The sequence below is a fragment of the Rhinolophus sinicus genome, chromosome 1 (genome assembly GCF_057876585.1).
Source record: "Rhinolophus sinicus isolate RSI-liver-muscle chromosome 1, RSI-T2T, whole genome shotgun sequence".
Lineage (NCBI taxonomy): Eukaryota > Metazoa > Chordata > Mammalia > Chiroptera > Rhinolophidae > Rhinolophus > Rhinolophus sinicus.
Genome location: NC_142501.1, coordinates 54496969 through 54507741, shown reverse-complemented (window position 1 = coordinate 54507741; position 10773 = coordinate 54496969). Strand labels below are relative to the sequence as shown.

Here is a 10773-nt window from a genome sequence, read left to right as displayed (position 1 = left end):
AGTGTTGCCTTGCTCACCAAGCGCTATGCCTGACCCTGAGACGCCAGTCAGTAAGTGCTTGTAGAACGAGTGGGTAGATGAATGGATTCAGCTCTCAACCGCTCTGCCAAGAAGTGCTGACTGTGGACCCCCGGCGAGGAGGGTTGCCCCTTGGTAGTGCCAAATCTGGCCAGCTTTGTCTTCATTCTGGGGACTGCCTGAGGAATGAAGATGCCAACAGCCTGGAAGGTCAGTCCACTGCAGAACGTTTTATTGCAAAGGAGGAGTCCCAGGAAAAGAGGGGTGGGGGCAGTTCAGAGGGGCAAAGCAGCAGCCCAAGAGTTTATACTACGGGTGAGGAACAGGAGGGAGACGGGAGGGGAGGGTCAGCTCCATTGCAGGGGCACCTGAGACAAAGGGCTAAGCTTTGGGGTAAAAGCTACGGTTCTTTGACTTCTGAACGGGGTAAAAAGCGTTCAGCATTTTTCGGAGCCTCTGCAGCTGAAGTCGCCGACACAGTCTGGGGAGCCGCAGAGCGCGCAGCCGCCGCCAGGGGCGCTTGTCTCCAGGACGCTGGAGCCCGCTCCCGGCGGCAGCAAAGCGGCAGGACCCCAGGCTGAGCCTGGCCTGCAGGTGGAAGCGCTGCCCAGGGCTGGGAAGAGAGCGGCTGGTGGAGGAAGGAAACCCCCTTCCCCGGCTCCACCCCAGAAGACAGACACACAGACTCCTCCTCCAGGGGACAACGCATAGACCCTCCTTCCCACCTTGAGACAGCCGTGCAAACTCCCCAAAGTAATAGATACACAGACTCCTTCCCTTAAGAAACAGACTAAAGAATCCCGCCCCCACAGAAGTCAGACACAGATTTCCTCCCACCCAAGAATAAACAGTTTCGTCCATGAGGATAAACCCACAGAACTCCCACCCACATCCCAGGCAAAACCAACAGAACCTCCCCGCAAAGAACAGACCATGGGAACCCTCCCCGAACACACACAAACATAGACTCACCCCCAAGAGAAGAAACAGCCCCCCCCCCCCACAAAGGGAGACACACAGAGGAAGCAGACCCTTTCTCCCTTGCCAAGAGATACACAAAAAAAATTGGAGGAGGAGATTAAGATTTGGCCCCTCTAACCCAAGTTACACCTGTTTTTTACTTACAGCCGCTCCCTGCCCCCAATCCGAGTCCAAGCCTGAAGGGAGAAGGAGAAAGCAGGGGAATGGATCTATCTCCCAGGTGTAATAGTCTCCATTCTCCAAGACAAAATACTCCTGGCTCTCCAGACAGGCAGAAACCTTTCCATCCTGCATGCTCCTTGGTTGTCTCAGGTCCCCTCAGCCCCTTTGAGTGAAGACTCCTTTTGGACCTTTACACTCAATCCTTCCTCCCTTTAATTTAAATAATTCACTTTTATTGATGGCTTCTTGGAGGAGAGAGAAAGCAAAAGATCTACGCTTTCTTTGACCTAAACATCCTGAAAGGGGAGACTGTGGTGGGAGAGGCATTTTAAAGGAGACCACAGAGAAGACAGCTCAATTATCTGAAGAATATTGTTCAAGCCTCACTCAATCTCTGTCTACCTATGTGTCCTTGAGGTGGTCCTTTGCCCTCTCTGAGACTCAGTTTCCTCATCTGTGAAATGGGGCTAATAGAACCCCTCCCAGGGGTTTTATAGATTTAAAGGAGGTAATATATGCCTCATGCCTATTGCTTTGTGGGTTCCCTGTTCCTCCCTTCAGCCTGGTGTCCCCCGGGTGGAGCTGGCAGCCAGTGAGTCCAGTCCCCACTGCTATCTAAGGTCAAAAGTCAGGCCCTACTTTGTTTCCATAAACCCTGCCTTGCCTAGGGCTCGGAAGATGGGCAGAACTGAGAAGAAGTTACTCCACACTGAGGACCTTGTTCCCCCTGGTTGGGCCGTGGTCCCTGCAACTGTCACGGTGGACAAACGGACCCCTGCTCTCCACCCCTGGGGGCGAATGACTTCATGAGTCACCCCAACCCAGGGGCGTGCTCATTAGTTGGGACCTTTTGCCTAAAAGTGTGTTAAATGGTGGAAACACTGGCTCAAGAGAGCAAGTCCCTGGATCCCCAGGTCACCTGTCCCCACCCCGCCCCCAGCTGGTGAGGCCCGGTGGTGATCCCGGTGCCCCGCACTCCACCATCACCGTCTGAAGCACTGCCCAGCCCTCACCTGCGCTCCTCGCCCTCCAGCAGCTGCCTGTAGGTGGCGATCTCAAAGTCCAGGCGCAGCTTGAGGATCATGAGCTCCTGGTACTCGCGCAGCTGCCGGGCCATGTCCTGCTTGGCCTGCTGCAGGGCGGCCTCCAGCCAGACTAGCCTGCCCTTGACGCTGCCTGAGTCACCCTCCTCCTGCAGAGCTGGCAGGTCCTTGGCTCCTTCTAGCTCGCAGGGCTGAGGGCAAAGGAACATCCTTGGTCCTCATCCCTCCCTCCCAAGGATCCAGACCTTTTTTAGAGGCTGGAAGGCCAATGAGAGTCACAGATTGGTGTGTGGCGTGAGCACGCCGATTCTGAAGCACATGTTTGTATGTCTGCCCTGTTCCCAGGAGACTTGGGGCCAGCCATCTGGATGACGGAGAGAGAGCTTTTCACATCTAGTAGGATGACACTTCTAACAGGAACTCAGACCCGAGAAGGATCAAATGCTCCTTAGCACATAATGCTGAGATTATTGTTTTATCAGGGAAACTAACAAGAAGGCTATCCTGTTCTTCACAGGAGACTAGAATTTGTGGTTTTGGGGGTGGGGGATAACACCAATAAGCGCTTGCCTGGTTGAGGTGTGCTTGCTGCTTAGGAAACCAGTAGGGGGCATCAGAGCAGCTGTGGCTGGTGGAAGACTGAACCCTGACTTGCCTACCCTCTAACTCTGCCACCCCTAGAACCGGAACAGCTCATCCCCCCACCTGAAAGTCATCAGTTCCTGGAGAAGAGAGAACCCCCATGAATCTCCCTCAGAGCCTGAGTCACTTGTAAAAAAAAAATCGGGGAGCAGAACCCCTTCCCCCTGTGGGTGGAACGTGAGCCAGATGGCTTGACAGAGAGGGCAGCTGGGAGAAAAGAGAGGAGGTTGAGAGGAAAAGAGGTTGGAGAAAGAAAGCATTCATGTGGGAACCTGTCCTTTCTAAGGTCTAGAACCTGAGTCGCAAATACGAAACCTACCTACAGAGGCCTGGCTAGAGGCATCAAGAGGTAAAGACAAAATGTTAACTATATATCAATAGTATCCAGTTCCACAAAGGAATACGCATGCTCTCATTGTCCTGAAATCACCAGGACCTCTTGTTTCCAGTCTTTAATTTCTCTACTTTAGATAGAGACATAACTTCTCTATCTAGAAGCTTTTCTCTTCTACAGGGATATAACAGTGGTAGCCAAGGTGTTGATAAATGGCAAAAACCCTCTGCTTTGGTGCCAATGGAATCAGTTTGGAGTGGTGGGGGCCGTGGCACACAAAAGACATGTCCCTGTGTGAGGAAGATAGAGAAGATAGAGGCCTCTCCTCTCCAGCCAAACGTTACCATGCGGGGTCATAGTTTAATATTGCCAGATCTGCACATTTTTAAAGAGAACCCAGAAAACTGGCTTTCTAGATAAAATCTTAAAATTTCTGAAGATGAACTCAAATTTCATGCTATGTAGGAAAAAAACACACAACACAGAGACATAAAAATGTATACACACATTAAAACAGTACACAAACAAGCATACATATTCATAATTGTTCATTTACCTACATGTCAATCACTTATCCACATGAAATATAGGGAGACCTAGGCAAAGGTAAACATAATATACAGCCACACTCCTGTTTGCTCAGATATCCCCAAAGAAATTCTGTCCATCTATCCCAAAGGATGGGGGGGAGGGGCCCTAGTCTGGTTGTCATAAAGAATGGACATACCCTGGCCATCACTACTCTGCCATCCCTCATTCCCACCCCTCACCTGACTCTTAGCGCTGTCCACATCCGCGGTCAGCTTCTGGATGGCCTGGTTAAGCCTGTTCATCTCCTCCTTGCTGTGCCTCAGGCTCTGTGTGTCTCTCTGCATAGTCGCCTTTATCTCCTCACACTGTGGGGTGGGGGCAGCAGAATAAGGAGGAGGAACAGGGAGATGAGGAGAGCAAACAAGAACACTGGACTGAGCCTGCAAGACAGTTCCAGGACCCACCCATCCAGTGTTATCAACAGCAGATCATCTAACTCCTCGGGGCCTCTGTTTCTCCATCTGTAAAATGGGGGTGTTAATCTTTCCTATTCTTATTTCATTCTCCCAAGAGTTGTTGGGAGAATGAAATGCACTTGGCTGGCACAGTGGTGGGTATTCTACCAGGCCTGAAGATGCCAGAGGTAGCATGAACTCAGGGACAAAGGGCAACAAGGCAGGGCAACAATCTGTCGAGTCTTTGGACTGAGATCACATAAGGTTTATCCCAGGAATAGGGGTAGTTAAACTCTAGGAAATTAATAGCCATTCACCACTTATATCATCTAAGTTAATATAAAAAGCATCTAATAAAATTCAACAATAATTCCTAATTTTAAAAATACTTTTAAAAACCTAAGAATATGAGTAAACTTCCTTAACTTGATGAATGTTATTAATCAGAGGCAGGAATCCAGATTCTGGCTCCTTCTGCAAACGAAGACCACTGTGGGAAGGGCTGTCTACAAGGGACGAAACCAGTGGGTCTTTTCTCTTCCTGCTCCCTGTCTCCACGCACCAATACGTAAACAGATGTGTACAGTAACTGATGCTGGCTCACTGCGTTACGCGCTTCAAAGTCTTTTAGCTCTGCCATCTCACTGGGGCCCACGGCCACCTGTGAAGTAGGCCAGGTAGATGTTACTGTCTCCATTACCTCTCCCTGGACAAGCTGATGCTTATTACATCTACCATGCAAGAAAGTGGGACTCAGAGAGACCTGAGTCCCCTGCCAGTCAACAGCTGAGCCAGACCAAATCTTAAGCCCAGGCTCTTTGCTCTACACCCGGAGGGACAGTTATAATCACGCACAGCCTTCAATCCAAAGAATAGGAACTGTTCAGACCAGCGCAGTGCAAATTTCTTTCCAGGGCAGATGGCTTGTGGGGAACTGGATATGAGTAGACTGAAAAACATCATCTCCCCCCAATCGCTGCCCTCTTCCCACTGACTACCCTTTCCTGTTCCCATCCCCAAAAGCTGTAGACGCAGTAGACAAGCTTGCGGCTGGCTGGGTCCAGCAGATCTGGGTAGAGTCCAAGACCCTTTACCCAGTGCAAGCCAATGAGCTGTGTGGAGAACGCTCACCATGACGAATGGATCTGTTGTCTCCTCCAAGCCTCCTGTGAGCACTAAGCCCAGCTCCAGCCCAAGGAGCTCCCAGAATCCTCACCTCTGAGGACACGTTCTCTCCTTCCTGGGGGCTTTGTGACCTCACCTGGTTACAATTACAGAGTTCTGACAGGGGGTCCCAGGGGCCATTCTGTGAGCCCAGATGGGAAATTGAAGGTCCCTGGACTAGAACGGGCCTTGAAGGAAGGAGGCAGATGGGGAAAATTCAGCTGGCAGAAATGTGTAGAGTGTGAGCTTCTGGAGTGGGCGGTGGAGAGCTACAGAAGGTGCTCAAGCAGACCAGTCACCTGGTGTGAGGCACGATTTAGGGAGGTCTGGTAGCAATGTAGAAGATGGACAGGAGAAGAGAGACGAGGACTGGGGATTCTAGTTCTAAGACTAGGTAGGAAATCTGGAGGGATGACTCTAAACTGAAGAAGTAACCAGAGAACTAGAGAGCACAAGTTGCTGTTGACATTTTGTTTTATAAAATTTTTGTACATGCAAAAAAGTGTCTGTAGCATATATTTAATGATTAAAATTCAACAATAATAAAACAAATCCTTGTGTACCCACCAGTGCTTTCAAAGCCCCCTGTGGTCCCCTTCCTTATCACAGCATCCCCCATCCCTGACCCCATCAAATCTCCAAAGTAACCGTTATTCTGGGCTTTTGTGTTAAGCATTCTCTTGCTGTTCTTTACTATCTTGTCATGTGTTATTGAACTCCTAGCAATTGTTTAGTTTTGCCTGCCGTTATGCTTTATATAAATAGAATTGCAGTGTATGCTTCTATAACTTGCTTTTTTCTCCTCAACAGTCTGTGAGATTCATCCATTTTGTTTATTTTTCAGGACTGTGTAGTATTCCAATGTACGAATCATTCTCCATTCTCCTATGCATGTGTGTATTTTTGTTGTGTGTTTTGCTATGAACTTTTTGGAATATATCTGCTGGTGCACTTTGGCAAGAGGTTCTTTAGGGCACTAAACTTTTTTTAACCACAACTCAAAATGAAAAATATACTTTATGTCATGAATCAGTACCTGCATATATATTCATGCACATAAACTGAAATAAATAATTTTTCATGAAAAATTACTCGTTCCTACTGTGTACCGTGCACTCTGATCCTATAACCAATCATCTTAACATGTTCTTTCACTTTCAATTTATGGCCTCATGTTTTAGGTTCCTTTCTTATAAATTTATTTATTTAATAATATAATGAAAATTAAATACCCATGAGCCCACTTACCAATACAAAACCAAAACATTGCTAATAATTTATATCTACCTACACACTACCTTGAATTTGTCATCACTCCTTTGCTTTTTTTTTTTAGTTTTGTCACATACATGCACATACCTAAAAAAATATTTTTCAGTTTTTCTTGTTTTTTTTTTTTAACTAAAAGGGTATCACTTTCACAGGCACTTGCTAAAAAAAAATAATAATAAAATTATATAACTAGGATGCCTCCACTAGGATTCGTATATGCTAATGAGTGAATCTACCCCACTTGGTGTAATTCTACTATGGCTCCATTTTGTTTTTCCTCTTACAAAGCTGGTGCTATGAACATTTTTCTAAATGTCCCCTGATGCATATATGTGAGAATTTCTCTTTGATATATATGTAGGAGTGGAATTTCTGGGTCATAGGATAGTCAAATATACAGCATTACAAGACAAAAAATTATTTGCCAAAGTTGTTATAATAATAATTTATACTTTGATCAATAATGTATAAAAGATTCATATCCTCTCCAGCATATCTTAATTTACAACAATTAAATGATGTAAATAATTTTATTTTTTGGCCTATGGGCAATTGGAAAACTTAGAGACAAATGTATTCGTTCTCTTAACATTGCTCAGTGCCTGTTATGAGCCAACACTGTGCCAGACACTTCCTAGCCCTGGCGAATTACCTCAGGGAGCCCTAAGACATCAGAGCACTCCTCCTCAAGGTCCCCAGTCCTGAGCACACAAGTGAATAACTAGCTGGCATGACCCTAGCAGTCCCCACTATGTTGTATATAATAACAATGTTATCGAATCAGGAGCCCCTACCCTATACGCATCTCTCTGTGTCTGCTTGAGCCCTGGATGTGTGTCCATCTCCTCTATCACACTGAGCACTCACATGGACCACATGCTTCCTGCCCCTGACTCCCCTTAGTGCCCCGACTGAGTCTTTAGCATGACTGGGGTTCAGGAAGGATGTGATCGGCAGTGGCCATGACATAGCAGTGGCCAGGCCAGGGTCTGCAGGCTGAGACACAGCTGAAGGCATGGCCAGAACTGTATCTTTAAATGGCCATACAGGAGCTGGATTTGAGTACTCCACTGCGAGAGCTAAAGCAAGACGATCCACAGGTGACTCTAGGCTGAAGGACATGAAGCCAGAGGAAGAAGAGAAGGATTCTGACCTCTGCCTCACTGCCTGTCCATTTTATAAATCCAGACATCTGGGTCTACCCACCTCACCAGGTGGAGTGGCTCTTTCGTCATCTTCATGCACTTGGGGAATTTCAGTCATTTCTCCTCTCTCCTGGGGTAACATCATCAAGATGGGGCTTTGGCAAATCCTACACTCAGGCAACTCTGGAACGTTGGCGGCATTTCTTCCACAGCTGAGGGCCTGAGGGCGTCTGAAGAGTCAAAGTCAGCCAAGGCCTGTGGACTCTGTACTTTGTGAGATAATTAAGGATGGGAAAGGAGGTTGGGTTGGGATAATTCACTTCAGGTGGTCAGCTGGACTCATACCTCCGTCTTCCAGTTTGGGCCACAAGATGAACTGAGACCAAGGACAAAAGAAAAGGCCATCCTGTCGGGGTGCAGGAGGGAACGCTGGCAGTGTTAAGAGGAAGAGCCTTCCAGGGGCTCCCCAGGCAGGGTCTTCAAGGCAACCTCTAACATCAGACCCTTGGCATGGCCAGAGAGAGATGGTGTCTACCCCACCAAGACATGGCAAAATCAACGACATAACCCAAAAGTATTCGTTTAGCTATTTCATGTCACAGGACCTATGAAGTTGGTAGATGTGCATAAGTGATACGGTGTGAGGGTTCCAAACATGTCAAGTCCTAAAACCCCCAGCCTACCCATCCACTTCCATCCTTCCTACATGCCTTCAAGACTCCTCACCCCTCTGCAAAGACTCTTCCTCAACTGGACCATAAGCACAGGACCACATTCTCCTGACAGTCTCTCAAAGCACTCCCTGTTTTCTGGGACACTTTTACAGGAACTTCTCCAATAAGCTCTGAGACTAATCCGAGTGGGAGTCCCAGCCAAGAGAGCATGAGCGTGCAGCAGGCCACAAGCCCCAGATCTGGAAGAGCAGGCTAGCTCAGCGTGGGGGTGGGGAAGGGGGACGGTTACCAGGGCAAGTGTCAGGAGTGACCAATGGGTAACAGAGGGGAAATAACCACAGCAACAACAATAATAGCAGCTGGAATTTATGGACCACTTACAATGCACCAGGCATTGTATTCATGTTTTATATACACAGCTCATCACATCCCTGAGCGAGTTTTGTCTTCATTCTAGATACAAAGGAAACTGAGGCTCAGACAGGTTATGTAATTTTTATCCAGATTTTAAGTGGCAGAGCCCAAGCTTGAACCCAGGTGTGTCTGATTCCAGAAACACCCCTGAGACTCTACACCATGGAAAAGGAAGAAATGTATTTCTGAAATGGGTCCATTGGTGTTCAGGACGTTTCATGATGCCTTGGATGACCAAAAGTAGATGCACACACACTTTCACACACGCACGTACACCCTTCACATACCATACTATCCCCGTGTCCCATTGGCTTGCACAGCTCTGAGCGTGGCCCTCTCTAGGTCAAGCACCTCTGGTGCTCAGCTTGATACTCCAAACCTGCCCTGCCCACCCACCACATCCACCATCTGGCCCCAGCCTGCCTCCTTTCCCCCTGCCCTCATCCATCCCCTATTTTTCAGCTAAAGTAGACTGCCAGCTGTTCCTCTCACATTCTATGGCCTTCATTGCCTTGTGTCTTTGCTTACACCATTCCTTCTCCCTCTCTCACCTCAGCATATCCAATTCTCACCATTCTTCTGGCCCAACCAAACTGTCATCTTCTCCAAGGACCCTACCTTGACCTCTGGCCCCAAACCCATGCATGAACTGGAGGCTTACTCCCCCAAGTCCCTTGACATGGTATTTCTCCATGACAGCCAGACACCCTGCAGCTTTGTATTAAGGTCCTCTGTGCCTGCCTGCCCTGCCTGAGTCCACAGTCTCCTCCTTCGCACTCTGAGCCTAGTTCCTGCTGGGTGCTCAGCAGGTGTTTGCTCCCTGTCTTGAATTAGCTCCTGGGGCTTATTGGGGGTGAAGAAGGAACCTGACAACCAAGACAGAGCATTAGCCTTTCATCAATAGACTGGTGGGTTGAAGATAAAACGGGCAAGGGAATTATTTCTAGAAGATCTGGCCAAGAATAAAAGTAACCTTCCTCTGCCCCAGCAAGCAGAACTACCAACCCTCTCTATGGGGAAGTCTGACCTTGGTTGTGTCTGAACTCTCTCGTGCTTCAGCCCATTTCTCCCCCCTGGATTCCAAGAATAATAAAGGAGACACCAGGGAGCATGTTTCCCTGAGGCTGGGTGAGAGACTAGTACTGACACTTTGGGGGACCACTGTGCTCCAGCTGTCAAACCTTTCAATTACGTCTCCTTCAGCTTGTGTTCTTAACTGGCACAACTCAGCTTGCAGCCCTCTGCTCTCTCTGGATTGTAATGCACTTGATTAGCTATGTAGACGGGGCTGATTTTTAACCTCCTCATTGATTGTGACAGCACAGAAGCTCCACTCCATCCACCCACCAAAACCAAGAAAGAGATCCAAGCCAGCTTCATGTAAGTGCCTCCATAGTCTAATTTAAGTCCTCCATGCTTCAGGGTAAGTCCATTTCCTCTTGTGAGGGGTACACCAAAGGAAGACTTCTCCAACACTACCATTCCCTGGAGAAATTTGTAGTAGGAATACATAATCCTGAAGCCACGAGTCACACAGCGGGTGACTCTAGCTGAAGCTGGGAGTGGAAGCACAAGACAACATAGAACTAGATTCTATCTTCTCCAGAGGACAGAACTAAGCTTGGGCTAAAACGGCATAACCAAGTCTGGACCAAGGTCAAGGCTAGACCAAAGGGATTCAGGCCTACAAGAGTGTTGGAAAGAGTCCACAACATAACTGACCAGTGCTCTTCACAAGCCTCAAAGTCAGGAAAGACAGGAACTGTCATACATTAAAGAAGAATGTGAGTTACGTGCCAGAGTCAGCTTCAACTCCGGGCAACTCTGTGAATGCGTGGTGTCCACAGTATCCTGTCCTCAGCAGCCTGCTCAGCTCCTGTAGACTCATGCCTATGAGTCTCCTATGGAGTCAGTCCATCTCATATTTGGTCTTCCTTT

The 10773-nt window shown here is 48.0% G+C and overlaps 1 protein-coding gene across 1 annotated transcript; it reads right to left on the bottom strand.

Annotated features, from left to right (window-relative positions):
- Positions 1-228: 228 nt before the first annotated feature.
- Positions 229-9199, bottom strand: LOC148759068 (keratin, type II cuticular Hb6-like). Its single transcript, XM_088799503.1, has 5 exons — positions 7809-9199; positions 3951-4076; positions 2175-2395; positions 1144-1175; positions 229-631 (listed from the first exon to the last, which is right to left on the bottom strand). Exons 1-5 carry the CDS (start codon positions 7890-7892, stop codon positions 456-458), a joined length of 639 nt encoding a protein of 212 aa, XP_088655629.1. The 5' UTR covers positions 7893-9199; the 3' UTR covers positions 229-455.
- Between the last annotated feature and the right edge of the window lie 1574 nt (positions 9200-10773).

Excerpts from the sequence above, each read along its gene's own strand:
- LOC148759068 (XM_088799503.1), bottom strand. The coding sequence starts at position 7,892 with ATGATGTTACCCCAGGAGAGAGGAGAAATGACTGAAATTCCCCAAGTG. Across the intron at positions 2,396-3,950 it reads TGGACAGCGCTAAGAGTCAG|CCCTGCGAGCTAGAAGGAGC; the intron begins GTGAGGGGTGGG and ends CTTTGCCCTCAG. Across the intron at positions 1,176-2,174 it reads CTGGAGGGCGAGGAGCGCAG|GCTTGGACTCGGATTGGGGG; the intron begins GTGAGGGCTGGG and ends TTCTCCCTTCAG.